General features: G+C 37.6%; 2 protein-coding genes across 2 annotated transcripts; both read left to right on the forward strand.

Annotated features, from left to right (window-relative positions):
* The first annotated feature begins 10,893 nt into the window (after nt 1-10,893).
* Nucleotides 10,894-11,727, forward strand: LOC142170145 (uncharacterized). The gene has a single exon (XM_075231968.1). It carries the CDS (start codon nt 10,894-10,896, stop codon nt 11,725-11,727), a length of 834 nt encoding a protein of 277 aa, XP_075088069.1.
* A 548-nt stretch (nt 11,728-12,275) lies between these two features.
* Nucleotides 12,276-15,002, forward strand: LOC142170146 (uncharacterized). The gene is made up of 4 exons (XM_075231969.1): nt 12,276-13,230; nt 13,678-13,967; nt 14,056-14,155; nt 14,506-15,002. Exons 1-4 carry the CDS (start codon nt 12,276-12,278, stop codon nt 15,000-15,002), a joined length of 1,842 nt encoding a protein of 613 aa, XP_075088070.1.
* Nucleotides 15,003-18,749: the final 3,747 nt, after the last annotated feature.

The raw sequence follows: 18,749 nt of genomic DNA on the forward strand, positions 1-18,749 counted from the left end.
CTCCATCCTCCTTTTTGGTTCACTTATGCCCTTTGACCGTTAGATCAATGCTGAATTAAAAATAATTACTTAAAAAAAATACTTAGCAAAATATTTTCGTTTTTTTAAACTAATGCACAAGTAGCACTAATTTAGTAAAGTCTTTTTCTTCTTCTTTTTTCAGTTTTTACAAACAAAAAAATCAGTTTTTACAAAAAAATAATTTTTTCCCAGTTTTTAAAGCATTTTTTTGTAAAAACTGGAAAATAAATTGTAAAAACAGAAAAAAAATTGTTTTTAACAAAATATTTTCTTTTTTTAAAAATTGAAAAACATATTTTCAACAAAATATTTTCGTTTTTTCGAAAAATATTTTTTTTTCCAGTTTTTAAAAAACAAAAATATTTTGTTAAAAAACGAAAATATTTTTTTTCAGTTTTTACAATTTTTTTCCAGTTTTTACAAATTTGTTGTTCCATTTTTTACAACAAAAAATGCTTTAGAAAAGCTAAAAAAAATATTTTTAAAAAACGAAAATATTTTATTAAAAACAATTTTCTTCTGTTTTTTTAAAAAAAATTCAGTTGTTACAAAAAAATGCTTTAAATAAATTGAAAATAATGAAAAAAAAAATATTTTTTTTGTAAAAACTGAATTGTTTTTTTGTAAAAACTAAAAAAAAAAGACTTTACTAAATTAGTGGACTATTAGTGCATTAGTTTTATAAAAAACAAAATATTTTGCAAAATATTTTTTTTAAGTAATTACTTTTAATTCAGCATTGACCTAACGGTCAAAGGGCATAAGTGAACCAAAAAGGTGGATGGCGAGGTATTTTTAGCCCAATAGGTAGATGAAGGGTATTTTAAAACCTTTTTTCAATAGTTTAGGGGCATTTTATACCCTTTTCCGTTTATAGTATTACATAGAGGTATACAAAAGAATGTCATAAACATAACATTAAACATTTTAGATCATGGAGAAAGATCATGGGGAGGTTATGGAGGTATGAAAGTTACAACCATAACTCCATAAGTTAGGAGTAGTGGGCGTTATGAAGATAATGAAGAAGAATAGTGGGTATTACTATTTTATGAGTTATGGACATCCACCGATAAATAATTATTTATAGCAGATTTAAGCTTATTTGAGAAAGTGTACGTAAGGAAGAGCCACATATATTGATATGCAGCTATTCTAAGGACGCTAAAGGAATTGTATTAAAGCTTAAAAAATTGCTCGTCCATGTTGGCCAAGACATTTTTCACTTTAAAATATATTTAAATTATTCAACCGTAGGAATTATTTGACATTCTACTTTATGATGAAATTTGTGATCACAAGATAATTAAAATTCAAAAAAATAACGCGTACGAAGCTATTCTTTTTACTTCAAATTAATGGTATGGAATTATTTTTGACGTTATATTTAGTGGCAAAGATGCGTGTAAGATGGTTTGTTTTTTATGTAGAGTTATTTTTGACGTTCAAAAAGTATGAAATTATCTTTAATCGTGTGAGTAATTAAAAACTCCACCGTCGTCTATTTTAAATAATTATTTAAATAATTTTGTATCGAAAGTATAGAATAACAGAATACACTCAGCATTTAGTTAACTCACCCATCTCAATCGATAATTGATTAAATACATTTCATGACGAAATAAGCATATAAAGAAGAAAAAAAAAGATCCCAATTGTGTGCACTTTTATTAGGAAAAGTTCATTAATGTGTAATTGTTGCGACACTTCTAAGAATATGTAAACGCATAGATAAAATGTGATTTACATGCGTCTTAAATTAATTTTCAAATATAAAAATATATTATTTTTATTGGAATACATTAATAAGAAAAATATGAAAAGAGGGAGTATAAGAAATAACTAGCGTATTTCCAATATGATGTATGAATAATTATTATACCATTTTCAAGATAATTATTTTGGCATAAGATGATTATTAATCGTGTTGTGTAAAATTTATAGGAATACATAAATCGCATTAAGTGGATGCGAATTATAAATTTCACTAAATGCTACTTGTAGTATAAATTACATTTAGTGAATGTCCATGAATCGTAGGCGAGAAATGCGACTTATAACAATTTTTGAATGCGAATTATAAATTGCATAAGTTCTCTAGAGATACTTGGGGGCAAAATGTGTGATGGTTCTTACATTATGGTGATTAAGGACATATATGATGGGGTTAAGACTCGAGTTAGGATAGTAGGAGGCGACTCTGAGCATTTTTCGGTTGTAATGGTGTTACACAAAGGTTCTGTGCTCAGTCCGTTCTTATTCGCTTTGGTGATGGACACGTTAACACACCATATTCAAGGGGAGGTGCCATGGTGCATGTTATTCGCCGATGACATAGTTCTGATTGATGAGTCGCGAGCCGGTGTTAACGAGAGGCTGGAGGTTTGGAGACATGCTCTTGAGTCTAAGGGTTTCAAGTTGAGCAAGACGAAGACGGAATACCTGGAGTGTAAGTTCAGCGATGAGCCGGGAGAAGTGGGCGTGGATGTGAGGCTTGAATCACAGGTCATCCGAAGTAGAGGCAGCTTCAAGTACCTTAGATCGGTTATCCAGGGGGAAGGGGAGATCGACAAGGATGTCACACACCGTATTGGGATATGATGGATGAAATGGAGGTTAGCATCTGGAGTCCTGTGCGACAAGAGAGTTTCACCGATACTCAAAGGTAAGTTCTATAAAGCGGTGATTAGACCGGTTATGATGTATGGGGCTGAGTGTTGGCCTGTTAAGAACTCACATATTCAGAAGATGAAAGTAGCAAAAATAAGGATGTTGAGGTGGATGTATGGGCACACTAGGATGGATAAGATTAGGAATGATGTTATTCGGGAGAAGGTGCATGTGGCTCCCATTGATGACAAGATGCGGGAAACTAGGCTAAGATGTGAAAGAAAAGAGACTGAAATTGAGAAATTTTCTCTACTTTCTTATTAACAGCTTGGTCCTTTTTATACAAAAACTCTGTACAGATACCAAAGAATGTAAATAAATATTCCTTTACATTGTACTATATCCATGTGTATTCACGTGTGACCCATTCATCTCAATTGTATATCATTTTAAATGAATGGGTGTGAGGAATGAGAATGGGTATAGGAATATTTATTTACTTTGTAGTATATCCATGTGCCATTCACATGTGCACCATTCATCAGAAATTATTATTTTATTCCTTCATCTTCTTCTTTCTCGTTTCCTCATCTTCCTTCATCTTCTTCTTTCTCGTTTCTTCATCTTCCTTTGAATCAATATGGGGGTTTTGATCGTTAACATCTCCCCTCAAGATGGAGGGGAGAGAATGGACCCCCAGCTTGCCCAGAATGTGACGATGAGAAACCCCAGATAAGGTTTTTGTGAATAAATCGGCAAGTTGACAATTGGAAGGAACAAAAGATAGGGAAATTAAACCAGAGAGGAATTGTTGACGGACAAAGTGGCAGTCGAGGTCCACATGCTTCGTTCGCTCATGAAAGACAGGGTTCAGAGCGATGTGTATCGCTGCCTGGCTATCGGAATGAATGGAGACTAGTAAGGTAGGCTGTATTGTGAGATCTCCTAAAAGTCGAACAAGCCAAGTGATTTCAGCAGTGACTCGACGCATCGACCGGTATTCAGCCTCAGCAGATGACAAGGAAACTGAAACCTGTTTCTTGGATTTCCAGGAAATAGGTGCACCTTCAATCGTAATAAAGAACCCACTAACTGACCGGCGAGAATCACGACACGCTGCCCAATCAGCATCGCAAAATGCCATTAAATCAAAAGAGGGAGAAGAAGATAGAAGAATTCCCTGGGAAGGATCTGTCCGTAGATATCTCAAGACTCGTTGAGCAGCAGAAAAATGGGAACAACAAGGCTTGTGCATGTATTGACTGAGAGAGAGGACAACAAAGGAAAGGTCAGGCCTAGTGTTCGTTAAATAGTTGAGTTTGCCAACGAGGTGACGATACACACTTGGGTCATCCATTGGTGTTCCTGAATTCGCCTGAAGCTTGATGTAAGGGTCAAGAGGTGAAGAAACCTTTCCTCCTGGAGAATTGAATTGCAGCAGCTCTAAGGTAAATTTCCTTTGGCTGATAATGAAACCTTGTCTTTCCCTGAGTATTTTCATCCCTAGAAAATAATGAATAGCACCCAAATGTTTCACTTTGAATTCTGAGTTGAGAAAACCAGCAATATATTGAATTTCTGTGGTATCATCCCCTGTTAGTAAGATATCATCCACATAAACTGCTAGTATAGACACAAGAGTACCATTGTGTTTGTAAAACAGAGAGTAATCATTTAGAGAACTAGAATACCCTTTAAAACTCAAAGCTCCTGCAAGTCTGGCATACCACTGTCTAGATGCCTGTTTCAACCCATAAAGAGACTTTTTCAAGAGACAAACTTAATTAGTTTGGGGTGGAGGAATACCTGCTGGAAACTTCATATAGACTTCTTCTTGCAATTCCCCATGGAGGAATACATTATTTACATCAAGCTGTGACACTTCCCAACCTTTCTTCACAGCCACAGCTAAAAGACACCTTATGGTGGTCATTTTGACCACTGGTAAAAAAGTTTCAAAATAGTCAATTCCTTCCCTTTTAATATCCCCCCTCACTACTAGTCTAGCCTTTAATCTCTCCACAGTTCCATCTGAATGGTGCTTTACCTTATATACCCACTTACAAGGTAGAGCTTTCTTTCCTGGAGGCAAATCCACCACATCCCAGGTGCGATTCAGCTGTAAGGCTGAAATTTCTGCATCCATGGCAGCCTTCCACCCTGGGTGATTGCAAGCTTGTGCATAGCTTCTAGGTTCAAAGATAGTGGATAGAGATTGAACTAGGTGTTTATTTGTATCAGATAGAGTCCCAAAAGAGAAAACAGTAGGAATGGCTGGCTTAGTGAAGCAGGAATCTGTGAGATTAGTGAGAATGATGGCATTGTACACATAATCTTTTAAATAGCTAGGTGCCTGAGAAATTCTGTCAGACTTTCTGACAGGTGGTGGAGGTGTGGGAATGACATATCTGGATGTTGGGTGAATAGGTGAAAAATGAGGGGTGGATGATTCATCTAGGAGTGGTGTAAGATCATGTGTGTTGTGAGGTAAAATGTGTGTGGCTCTAAGAGAAAGAGGGTTATGACCAGTAGGTGTTGAAGGAATTCTTGAGGGTGATGAATGTGGTGAGAGTACAGGTTGTTGCTGATGTACAGGACTTTCAGCACTAGGATCTGTGGAGAAGGTAGAACAATGTGGATAGTAGGTGGATGAATGAGCTGAATGAAAGGGAAAAACTTCTTCATGAAACATGATGTCCCTGGATACAAATACCCTTCTTGCATCCATGTCCAGGACCTTGTATCCTTTTTGACCTTGGGCATATCCTAGGAACAGACAAGACTTAGCTCTAGGATCAAATTTGCTTCTATGTTGAGACAGAGTTGACACATAGCACAAACATCCAAAAATCCTTAGAATCTCATAAGTAGGTGCTTTCCCGAATAGAACTTCATATGGCGTTTTCCCTTTCAATACCTTGGAAGGGAACCTGTTTATTAAAAATGTTGCAGTCAATATACATTCTCCCCAGTATTGAATAGAAACTTTGGATTGGAACATTAGCCCCCTGGCAACTTCCAGAAGGTGTCTATGTTTCCTCTCAACTACACCATTCTGTTGGGGTGTAGCCACACAAGAGATTTCATGAAGAATACCTTGTTCTTGAAAGAATTGGAATTCTTGTGTTCCCTTTCCCAACTCCCAGGCATTATCTGACCTCACCCTTTTTACCTTCTTGCTAAACTGCCTTTCAACCATAGAAAAGAAAGATTTCAAAGTTGGAAAAGCATTACTTTTGGTCGTCAACAGAAAAGTCCAAGTAGCCCTACTAAAATCATCAACTATAGTCAAAAAATAGTTGTACCCATTGTATGTAGGAGCCTTGAAAGGACCCCAAGTATCTATATGAATGAGGTCAAATGGAGATGATGTTTTGACTTGGCTAATGGGAAAAGGGAGCCTAGTTTGCCTTGCTTTAGCACAAATGTCACACACATTATGAAAATTTGAAGGAAAATAAATAAAACTGAGCTTCTTCATTACTGAAAAGGGCAAATGCCCCAACCTTACATGCCATTGAGTTACATTAGGAACGACATTAGCTAGAACTGGAATTTAAAAGGGAACTTTAGTTTTTGGAATGGAAACTACATCTTTACTAAACAGAATTCTAGACTCTGTAATTCTAGGCTGGAGTAGATATAATCCATCTCTTACTTTACCAAAACCTTGTCCCCTCCTCATTAAAGGGACCTGCAATAAACATTCACTAGAAGTGAGGTTGATGCTACATTTGAATTGAGAGCATAACTTATGAACAGATAACAAGTTATACTTAAAAGATGGAACATAAAGTACTCTTTTTAGAATCATATCAGGTTGAATGTAAACCTCCCCTATATGTGTGACAAATAATTGATAAGAATTAGGCAAACTAATATGTAAAGGCACAAGTAAGGGTGATAGGTTTAGGAAAGATTTGGAATCAAAACACATATGTTCCGAGGCACCAGAATCAATTATCCAGGTTTTAGTATTAAAAACAGCAAGACATGTTCCTGAATATTTGAGTATAGTACCAGCAACAACATTGGCACTAATTTCTGAGCTTGCATTTGTTGTATTTCCAATCTGTACCTGCCGGATTATGTTTACTAGCTCAGAGACATGTTCCTTACTGAAAAATTGTGGCTGACTACTTTGGCTTCCTTCATTGTCCTCAGAATACTTTCCATCAGTCTGTTGATTTGTTATTACAACATTTGTTTTGATTGTTGTTCCTTGAAAATTTCCACCCTTGGTAAATTGGAATTCATCAGGAAACCCTACAAGTCTGTAGCAATCAGCCATTGCATGACCTATCTTTGAGCAATGACTGCAGGTAACATTAGGATTATACTTAGATTTCTTTGGCTTAGACTTGTGTTGTTTGTTTCCTGATTTTTGCTGAGTATTCCACCCTCTTTGCACTAGGTTGGTTTTCTGTGAAAATTTGTTTTGTGATCCTACCATGAATGAAGTCCCATCAGTGGGGTATTGTGGATTTGTATAGTTTTTCATTTGGCTCTCATCTTGTAAAAGAAGAGAGTAACACTGATCTATGTTAGGCATAGGGCTGAGCATGAGAATGTTTCCCCTTGCTTGTGCATAAGCATCATTTAGTCCCATTAGGAATTGAATGACTCTTTGGTCCTCCATGAACTTGTCCATCTTCTTCTTACCATCACAAACACATGCAGAGTTACACCCTAAGTGTGAATTAAGTGAATCCAGCTCATCCCATTGTCTCTTAAGTGTGGTTAAATAACTTGATATGCTGTTTGTGAACACCTAATTTTTTACAACATTTAATTTTTTATCACTTCTTTTATGTAAATATTTTAGGGGGTTTTAACCTACTATTATTTTAGCTTTATTATACTTTTTATTATAGGATAAAAATACAAAAAAAAAGGTGAATTATCACTATTAATATTTTTTTATTTTTTGTTTTTTTTTTATAAAAAAAAATCCGAAAATATTATTTTTTTAAAAAAATTAAAATAAAATTTCGGGAATGATTTTAAAAATAAGAAAAAGGGAAGTATTGAATAAAAAAAATATAAAATTAAAAATAGGTGGAATTCTCTTTTAAAAAAAGTAAAAGAATGTAGAAAATTAAAAAAAATAAAAAGTTTTGTGGAAATTTTAAAAAATTAAAAAGTAAAAGAAGGTTGGAATTAAAAAATAAATATAAAGGTATCTGAAAATTTAAAAAATTTAAAGTAAATGAAAGTAGCATTTTTAAAAGAAAAAGGAAAAGAAAGTGGTTTGTTTTTTTAAAGAAAAGTTAAATAAAGTGAGATTCTCTTTTAAAAAAATAAAAAAGTGGGATTTTAAATAAGATAAAAGTAATTAAAGTTGGAATTTTAAAAATAAAAGTAAATAAAGGTGGGATTTCTTTTTCTAAAAAAATAAAAGCAATTTGTAAGTGAGATTTCTTTTAATTAAAAAAAAAACAAATCTGAAAAATTTCGAAAATTTTGATATAAATAGAACAGAAAATTTAGGAAGAAGGGGGTTCAAAAAAGAGAAAAAAGAGATAGAGAGAAGAAAAAAAGAGGGGGCGGAGAGAGCGGAGGGGGCAGAGAGAGCGGTATACACTCTGGATACACTAAATATACAGGGGCAGAATTCATTTTGGAGAGAGTAAAAAGATAGAACCAAATTTTCTGAAATATTGAGAGGGAAGAACACCAGAGAGAGTTCAAATCTAGAAAGAGAAAACAGAGAAAGATTTTCGGACTATTTTTCTTCTCCATTTTTACTGATTTTCTCCGTGTTGCTGGGATTTCTGGATTGAGGTGTTGAAGCTACTGTGTTGGGCTTTCTGCTACTGTATTTTGCTATTTGTTGGTGCTGATTACTTACCCCATTTTTCTGTTCTACATACCAGGTACACACATGAACTCACTGATGATGTAACTCTGAGATTAAGCATGAAATAAAGTATTTGGGCAGTTGCTCGCTGGATGAGGCGTCTGTTGTTATTCCATTATAAATGATAGTTGAAATATGTTTTGAGATGATTAACACTCGATGAAATTTGAAGCTATGGAATGTGTACTTAATGAGGACTATATGGGATCAGTAATCTCACCTTATTCGATTATAGATTTGGTAGTTAAACACTGAATTCAGTGGCATAGACTTTCAGGTTAACCGTACACTCTAAATAGTCCAGTATGCTGCAATGTGGTAGCGAATAATATTAGTTTTCAATCGTTAATTGTTAGTGTTAGTTTAAATGAGTGTTGTTAAGCATGAATTTGTTTCTAGTGATCGTAAAGAAGAAAGACAAGTTTAAAAGAGGTCTGTGTCTCGTTGATTCAATTCTGTAGTCCAGCTGGTTCGAAGTATTAATGTGTTTGAGTGTTAATCTAGTAGTAGTGATTTGAATAATACTTTATTTTGAATTGGGCCTTTAGCTGGCTTGTATGAATTGGTTATTCTGTTGTGAACTATTTGGACATATGTGAAGTAATTTGAAATAAGTGTAACAGATCTGGGCCTGCTATTGGGCCTTACATGACTGGGCTGTCGATGGCCCAGTTTCCAGAGATGTTTGGTTATAGTTTAGGAAAAACACGGGTTGCCCAGCTCAGGGAATCGATCTCTCGATCTGTCCTCCAAAGCCTGGTCAGTTGAGGCGCCTTGGGTCACACAGCTTGGGCCATTTGGGTCTGAGATTAAATGGAAGATGGACTGATAATACCCAAGGGATAGGTGGTGGATCTCATTATCTCACAATAATTAATTAGGATTTTATTTTATTTTAGAGACAAATAGAAAATCGTAATCACTTTTAGGTTGGCTTTTTAATAAAATAAAATGAGACGAGTCTCGCCAAATAAAACGTACAAACGGCGGGGCCCTCAATAAATGGTTATTTTAAATACTTAGACTTTGGGATGGGCCGTTTAGCAAAATTCTACTGCCTTCCCCAAAATAATGATACGCTAGTCGCTTTAGGCGCGCCTTTAATAATTTACTTTCTTAAACTCGGGTGCACATTTATGTGACCCAAATCAAAATCTCGACAGAGTTGAAATGTGTCAATAACCACGGGTGCATTGATGTGACGTGGTTCGAGATGTATTTTCACGACGTCGCAATTCTCGTTAAAAATAATAATAATAAAAGCGGTAAACAGTTAAAAATTGCACATAGGTTCAACATGTATTAAAATCAGATAAATAAGTCGAATATGACAGTTGAGCGACCGTGCTAGAACCACGGAACTTGGGAATGTCTAACACCTTCTCCCGGGTTAACAGAATTCCTTACTTAGATTTCTGGTTCGCGGACTATAACACAGAGTCAATCCTTTCCTCGATTCGGGATTCAACCAGTGACTTGGGACACCATATATCTCCCAAGTGGCGACTCTAAAATAAATAAATAAATCCCATTTCGATTGTCCTTTAATTGGAAAAACTCCCTCTGCGCCCCTTTACGGTGGCGCGGGTAAAAAGGAGGTGTGACAGCTCTGGCGACTCTGCTGGGGAACCGAACCCAGAATCTCTGGTTCAGAGTTCAGAATTTGAGCTTAGAATAATTGTTATAGTTGGCTTTATCCATTATCTGATTTTGTTACATGATTTGGGCCTAATGTGTTAATTGATTGCTTTTACCGCTTTGATATTATCCGAAATGTGTATAAACTGTGCCGAACCCTTCTCTTCTTGCCTCCGGGGATGTGCTTACTGGTTGAGACTCCCTATTCTATTAGTGTCATACCCTGAAATAAGAAAGAGACCGGACAAGTTACTAAGCCGGATGGCCTTTTGGTTCCCGGTACGTAGCCCCCTCCTCGACTCGAGTTGTTCACTCGAGTACATAGTCTAGAACAAATACCCAGGTTATAAACCTAGAATAACTCAGTTTCATGCCGGATCCCTAGTAGGAACGTTTGTTTGCATCATGTGCATTTGACTTTGGAGGCTCAACACATGGGTTGGGTCTGTCTAGGACAGGTGTACCAAAAAAAATGACAAAAGACCATCCTGATGCATCTTACTTGCTTCTACTTGTGCATTTATTTGTTTCGGACTTGCATGCTGACCGGCTTTTGAGGAAAGAGAAATAGCAGTGTGTGGGGTTAAAGAGAGTTAATCGCCTGTTTTGGAAAAAATCATCAATGCCCGAATAGCGTCGAAACTCTGTCGATTTTTTGAAAAAACGAAAAAAACAAGAGAAAAAAAAGAAAAAAGGAAAAGGGTTGTAGCACCAAAAGCTGGGGTGCACACAAGGAGAATGATAACTAAATCCAACAATCAGTGATGAATGCTCTCATTTGGAATATAATGTCAGTCAACACACAGCAGGCCTTTGAAAGGTTGACAAAAATGCATAGGCAAAATCACTATAATTTTGTAGGATTAATGGAGCCAAAGCAACAAGCAAAAAAACTGGAAAGGTACAGAAACAAGATAGGACTTGCACAGGCAATTTCAAATGTTTCCAACAAGATCTGGGCTTTTATAGATGAGGTATTTGAGGTAACTGTTATGTACAATATGGTGCAACAATTAACACTAAGATTGTTTCATACTGAATCGCATGTGGAGTTTGTCCTAACATTGATATACGCAAAATGTGATGCAATTGAGAGGATAGAATTATGGGATTCATTATATGCAATGGCAAGGGATATGGATGCACCATGGCTTGTAGGAGGTGATTTCAATGTAATATGGGACGAAGAAGAGAAGTTTGGTGGGTTACCTGTGTCATTGAATGAAATTGATGATTTTCGACACTGCATCAACACTTGCAATCTATTCGACCTTGGATTTAAAGGCAGCATATTTACATGGTGGAATGGGAGAGTAGAGGAAGACTGTATATTCAAAAGGCTAGATAGATGCTTGCCCAATCTTCAGTTCCAACAAACTTTTCTAGGAATAGAGGTGCAACATTTGTCAAAGACTGGTTCCGATCATAGTCCAATGTATCTGAAGTGTGATATTGAGAATCCACTAATTAAAAATCCTTTTAAGTTCTTGAATTTCTGGGTGGAACATGCAACTTTTAAAGATGTGGTGAAAGAGAATTGGACAGCTGATTTCAGTGCAAATCCTTATATCCTTTTTAATCACAAGTTAAAAAATTAAAGAAGGCCCTTTCACTGTGAAGTAAGGCTACATTTGGAGATATTTTCCAAAAGATAGCAAGCATGGAGGAGGTAGTGATGGTTCATGAAGCAGAATTTGAAGCAAATCCTACGGGGATGAACAGGGAAAGGCTACAAAAGGTTCAGGCAGAATTGATCAAATATCTTGCACTAGAGGAGAAATATTGGCAACAAAAGGCAGGCATGACTTGGTTCAAGGAAGGGGATAGGAACACTAAGTTCTTAAAAGAATTCAAAATAGTAGAGGAAAATGGATTGAAGAAGAACAAGAAATTGCAGAAGAGGCTATCAAATTCTACGAGGAACAGTTCACAGAAGCAGCTACACCTTCATCATTTGAGATCCTAGAGCATGTTCCTAATCTGATTAACACTGAGCAGAATGCAGAATTGATTAAGCAGCCAACAAAAGAGAAGGTTAAAGTGGCAGTACTCGGACTAAATGGTGATAGTGCTGGGGGGGCCAGACGGTATGACAGGCAAATTCTATCATTCTTGTTGGGACTTAATAGGGGATGACCTGTACGACATGGTGAGGGCTTTTTTCAATGGTCATGAGCTACCCAAGTGTTTAACACACACCAACCTAGTTCTGCTACCAAAGAAAAAAGAAGTTACAATTTTTTCTGATCTAAGACCAATAAGCCTCAGTAATTTTTCTAATAAGGTTATATCAAGGGTCGTGCATGAAAGGCTAGATAAATTTCTTCCAAGTCTGATATCGGAGGAACAGTTAGGTTTTGTTAAGGGAAGGAATATAGTAGAAAACATCCTTCTAACTCAGGAGATAGTGACTGACATTAGGCTTAGAACTAAGGCTGGACCTAATGTCATCCTGAAGCTAGATATGACCAAAGCTTATGATAGAATATCTTGTCTATTCCTAACAAAGGTGCTGAGAAAGATGGGATTCACAGAAAGGTTAATAGGGATTGTCTTTGGATTAGTTTCATACAATTGGTATTCTATTCTAATCAATGGTCAAGCTCATGGTTTCTTTAAGTCCTCAAGGGGTGTAAAACAAGGTGATCCTGTATCTCCAACTTTGTTTATCTTGGCAGCAGAAGCATTATCAAGGGGTCTCAATGCACTACATACTAACCTGTATTTTTGTGGATTTGGGATGCCAAAGTGGAGTCCAAAGATCAATCATTTGGTGTATGCAGATGACATGATTATTTTTTCATCCTCAGATGAAACATCTCTGATGCTGATTATGCGAGTGCTGAAGGCATATGAAGATGCATCTGGGCAGCTTGTTAACAAGACCAAATCAGCTATGTACCTGCATCATTTAACAGACATGGAAGTGGTCAACAAGGTGGAAAGGATCACAGGCATTCATAGGAATGATTTCCCTATCATATATCTAGGTTGTCCGATATTTTATGCAAGGAGAAAACTGGAATTCTATCAGCCCCTAATTACTAAGGTAATGGACAAACTGCATTCATGGCAGGGCAAGTTATTATCAGTAGGGGAAGGTCAGTTCTCATATCCCATGTATTGCAAAGCATGCCTATGCATCTACTATCAGCTGTAAACCCTCCAAAGTATGTGATAAATAGGTTGCACAAATTGTTTGCATAGTTTTTCTGGAGCAGCACTGTATGAGGAACTAGTAGGCAGTGGGCTTCATGGAATACCTTATGCATGCTAGTTGAGGAAGGAGGAATAGGTTTCAGGTCACTGCACGATGTAACAAAGGCATTATTCAGCAAGTTGTGGTGGAATTTCAGAACAAAACCAAGCCTATGGAGCTCTTTCGTATGTCAGAAATACTGTAAAAAAATTAAATTCTGTAATTGTTCCATGGAAAAGGGGGTCTCACATCTGGAGAAAAATGTTGGAATGCAGAGATATGATTGAACATCAAATCCTTTGGCAAACAAAAATGGGATCCTCACTTTTTTGGTATGAAAACTGGACAGGTCTTGGGGCACTATATTTTTTAGTTCCTCAGGACTTTGGCATTGATGAAAATGTACATAATGTACATGATGTTACCTTAGATGGTGAGTGGGATGTGGACAGGCTATTTGAAATGCTTCCTGAAGACTTAGCAGTACACATTCTGGAGAAAATCAAACCACCTTCACCTATGCAGGTTCTTGACAGGCCTTTTTGGATGCTGGAAACAAGAGGATATTTCAGTGTTAAGTCAGCATGGGAGTATACGAGAATAAGAGACAAACCAAGAATAGTTTATAGAATGATTTGGGTAAAGGGACTGCCTTTTAAAATAGTATTTTTCATGTAGAAAGTGTGGAAAGCAAAGCTACCTTTAGATGATTTCTTGAAAATGGTAGGTTACTGCATGCCATCAAAATGTTGGTGTTGTGTACAGCCTGACGAGGAATCTCTTCAGCACTTGTTTTTTAAATCAGAAACTGCAAAGACAACTTGGAAGTATTTTCTATCGAGGGCAGGAATAGATGTGCAGGGACTTACATTGCACCAAGCAATCACAAAATGTTAGAATGCAAATGTGTGCTTAAGGTTAAAACCAGTAATGCAAGCACTCCCCTCATGCGTAGTCTGGGAACTCTGGAAAAGAAGAAATAGTATGAAGTATGGGGAGGCGGTGACAACTAGCAGGGTGATTTATCAAGTTTCATCAAATCTTCAGGCATTGGTGAAAGTGAGAAAGCCTGGGATGGACACGGTACCTCACAAATGGCAAGATCTATTAGCTATGATGGAAAATTTCACTCCTAAACTTAAGGTTACAAAAGTCATGTAGGAATTTCCAAGTGCAGGATGGCTAAAAGTTAATACAGATGGCGCATCGAGGGGAAATCCAGGCAGGAGCTCAATAGGTTTTTGTATAAGAAATGAAAATGGTGACATAGTCAAGTCAGTAGGGAAAGAGATTGAGGAGACAACAAACACAGTAGCTGAAGCGAAGGCCATGGTAGAAGCACTAAGGTTCTGCAGATTTCATCAATACTCTCATGTATGGCTTCAAACTGACTCAATGTTATTAAAAATGATAATGGATGGGATCTGGAAACCACCATGGATCATTTCTGAGCAGGTAGAGGAAATGATGCAACTAATGAATGGGGGCAATTACACAGTTACTCATATTCATAGGGAGGGCAACAAGCTGGCAGATCACTTGGCTAATTATGCTTTAGATCATGGAGAAATAGATTGCCAACAATTCTGGTATCTAGATGCACAGGGAAGGAGGTTGGTTAATGAAGATAAGCTGCAATGTCCAAATCTAAGGGTGAAGGTGAACAGAAGATAAGAGGCAAAGAGAAAAGGAAGAGTAGGAGGCATGTCAACTTAATCGACCAATATTTACAAATCCTAAGGGAGGAGGATATTTATCAAGAGCAGTGAACAAGATGGGAACGTGAATAAATGCATAGTAACATATAACAAACTAGAGGGAGTTTGTGCAAAAACGCTAGGGATTTTGTATGAAATGCAGGTATGAAGGGCTGTAATTTTGAGAATCCCTCTCATGTGCGCACATGGATTATTGTGGAAAGCGTGAAGCCTGTCTCCTGGGAAGGGCAATGCAATCGAGTAAAAAGGAATGCAGGAACAGAACAACAAAGCAAACGCGTGCAATGGACTGTATCAGAAAACTTTGATAAAAGCATGGAGGGTGGCAGCTGCCACAACCGAATTTTTGGGACTAAAATAACATCAGGGAGGGATGCATGCTTTCACTTAGAAATACATGCTGGAAGCTAGCATCTGGGACGTGATTTGTAGAGATTAAAATAACAAAAGTGAGGCACGCATGCTCTCAAAGCACGATGGATCAAAGCTTGATGCGCGCATGCTTTCTCTGGACATCTTTTGATACTTGAGCATGTAAATGGCTCAAAACGATAAATTATAGAGCGTGTCTAGCTCGGTCTTCGACAATATAGGTAATTAAATATTGCCCAACCATTAAACAAGGGCCACTGTGTTAGGCGCAGCAACGGGAAGTATACGAGTGGGATCAGAAGAGTAAACGAACGCATCCAAGGAGGCAACACTAGGTCGACTTTCCATGTGGAGGAGAGATTACAACTAAGCAAATGCGAAGGAGAAAGGCGTCTACTAATGCATGGATTTTAGTTATACAAAGTGTGATATCAACTTTGAGTACTTTACTCAACTTTGATAATAGGTATTATGTAATTTACAAAAATTATTTCGTGCACCTTTTAATACTTCATGACACTTTATTTTTCCATTTATTTATTAATAAAAATCAACCCTAGGCTATGCCTAGTGGATTGCTTAAAAAAAAGGTTGTGTTTATGAAAAAAGGTTTTTATTTTCCATTGAAAAGAATCTTGTTTTCAAAAGAAGTTTGTTTTATCTGCCCGAACTACGCCGGTTTGATTCTCATCGGATGTGAGATACGTAGGCAACCCTCATCGGGTCCAACCTCCCTTTTTTGCAAAAATATCCAAAAGAACAGAATTTACTGTTATTTGGAAAATAGTTAGAGTAATGTCATTCTTGTCAGAAATAGCCGAATGTCCTTAAAAAAGGCGCCAAAAGGTCATTTTGGCAAGAACAGCCACCTGTGGTCATTTTTCGCAAGGCTTTCATCAGTGAGCCGACACAGCCTTAAAATCTTCGTTCTCGAAGTGCTGAAAGCCGTATTTGCGAAATCGGGTTTTTATTTTATTTTTTGAAAAATGTGTGTTAATCTTATTTTGAGTCAAATAAGTCTTAAATTTTAAACACTCTAATAAATGTGCAGAATGAGCACAGATCAAAATTTACACATATCTATAGTGAACAAGATCCCTTCGGAGCTTCACATATGGTGGGATGACTTGGGCGAATCAGGGCGCGACACGGTCAAGCTATACCTGGGAGACCTCACTGGGTTGTTGAAGTTTAACCCTAGGGGGATATCATAAAGGCTCCGTGTTACATTTTTGGAACATGGCCCACAATGTATTCCACTTCTCAGATTTTAAACTCACCCCAAAAGAGGTAGCAGGTTATAGGGACATATCTGATTGCTCCAAGAGCCGTCAACACACACCAGTTCGTGGATCTACTAAGGATAAGCAAGGGAGTCTCGTACTCTAAGTCGGATAAAGTTTTTCTACTCTGCAATTCATGGGCGTATAGGAGGGTTCGACGATCCAAAAAGCGGGGTTTGCAGCAAAGGGAGTCAGACAAAATGAGATAAACATAGGCGGTTCGCCTTCATGGTAACCATCCTTAGGCATTGTGGTGTTTCCCCGGAAAGATTGATTTAAAGGTGGCAGGAGTCGTCAAAACCCTGATTACCAGCAACGAAAGCACGTTTGCCCCATGATGGTATCCAAGATGTACTGAGCTCTCACAGCTTGTAAAGCCGAGGCAGATTTCTTCGAGAGGTACATAAACGCGAGCAAAGCATACGTGGCAAATAAAGAGGGACTACGAAGGGAACATCACTATATTGAGCAAAACAATATCCACTCTCAAAAGAGCGGATCTTTAGACAAGCCCAAGATGCCAGAATAGATAGGAAACGCAGCTATGATCTGATGGCCCGGATGGAGAAACAGATGAATGGGTTTCAAGATCAACTCTTTCACAACGCTCAAAGTGCTGGGGATACGGAATCAACAAATAGAGTGATTTCTTATGAAAAGGGATAGAATCAAGGGAAGAATCGACGATATCAGGCACTACATCACCATAAAGTGCCTAGCTTGTGAGGATATGTCCCGTGCCACCTTCTTGGCTTCAAAAATGATTCATGTCCACCAGGTTATGGAAGATTTAAAAGATCTGCAGAGGGGCTGTGCACCAAAACCCACGGCGAGGCCGAACAACGCCCCGCAGGCGCCAAAATTAAAAACTCTGAGACGTTCACAGTTTGAAGTCTGTATGTTCTTTGTCTTCAGAGTCTGTTGTCCATTGGAGTTTGTAATTTCCCTTTTGCATAAAGGCTGTAGTCTGTGTCAAGTCCATCAGTTTCCTTTCAAAAAGTGTTTTACCTTGTAATAGATCGTTTTGCTAATAAAGATTGAAAAATCCAAAAAATGGTGTCTTTGTTTTTTTTCGCACTTGTGGTCAGAACTACGCATGGTATGATTCATGCGGGGACATGATATGTAGGAAATCCACATAATATTTGACCACCACTAAAAAGAAAAAAGAAAAAAAAAGAAAAATAGAAAAAAAAGAAAAAAAAGAAAAAAAAAGGGAGCACAATTACAAGAAGCCGGAATGATGCACGTAACTGAAGCAAATGCATGATAGAATAATTGCCTAGTTGCATTGCATCCCTAATGTGTATTTTCTTATCTGTTGAAAACCCTAACGCTAACAGGTTGCTTCCATTTTGTCCTCTTCCAATTCCAGAAAGGTGGTTGGTTGTGATTCTAAAGTAATGCTTCCCTGCAACACAAAGGAAAAAGACAATGGCAGAGAGCAACAGAACTGAGTGGGTTGGTACCGATGCCCGAAAGTGGTTGGTTGAATAGGACTACGGGTTGGTAGAAGAGGTAAAAATGTTGAGACAACATGTGGCAGACATGTATCAGGCATGGATGACTGGGAAAGCGACACCCCCGCCACTGCCTAGCTTCTTGAACTTTGTCCTTACCCAAGCACCTAACACAATAACGGATGATCCCCCATACTCTCTGTATCTACCCACTTATAACAGCTTTCCCAGCCACCCGAGTAGCTCCATCACTCATCATCCAACTATATTCTCCCAACACTACTCCCCTCCCTACTTCTCTCCACAGGACTCCCAAAAACATGTTTCACTTTCCCAGTACCCAGCTCCACAAAATGCCTATCCACCCTCACAAGCCTACCGAAAGCCCTCTAGATCAGGTTTCCGCCCCAATCAAGCATTTAAGAATGAGAGGTTGCTGAAGAAAGAAAAGGCTTTCACCCCTGTTGGAGGATCATATGCCAGTTTGTTCCAAAAGTTGAAGCAATTGGACATGCTGAAGTCGATTCATATAAAAATGCCAAACCCTCTGTCAAAGAAGTTTGATTTTTCTCGAAGGTGCGCATATTG

The sequence above is a fragment of the Nicotiana tabacum genome, chromosome 16 (genome assembly GCF_000715075.1).
Source record: "Nicotiana tabacum cultivar K326 chromosome 16, ASM71507v2, whole genome shotgun sequence".
In the NCBI taxonomy this organism is placed as follows: domain Eukaryota; kingdom Viridiplantae; phylum Streptophyta; class Magnoliopsida; order Solanales; family Solanaceae; genus Nicotiana; species Nicotiana tabacum.

Excerpts from the sequence above, each read along its gene's own strand:
- LOC142170145 (XM_075231968.1), top strand. The coding sequence starts at position 10,894 with ATGAATGCTCTCATTTGGAATATAATGTCAGTCAACACACAGCAGGCC.
- LOC142170146 (XM_075231969.1), top strand. The coding sequence starts at position 12,276 with ATGGTGAGGGCTTTTTTCAATGGTCATGAGCTACCCAAGTGTTTAACA. Across the intron at positions 13,231-13,677 it reads GTTATTATCAGTAGGGGAAG|GTCTTGGGGCACTATATTTT; the intron begins GTCAGTTCTCAT and ends AAAACTGGACAG. Across the intron at positions 13,968-14,055 it reads TAGTTTATAGAATGATTTGG|GTTACTGCATGCCATCAAAA; the intron begins GTAAAGGGACTG and ends TGAAAATGGTAG.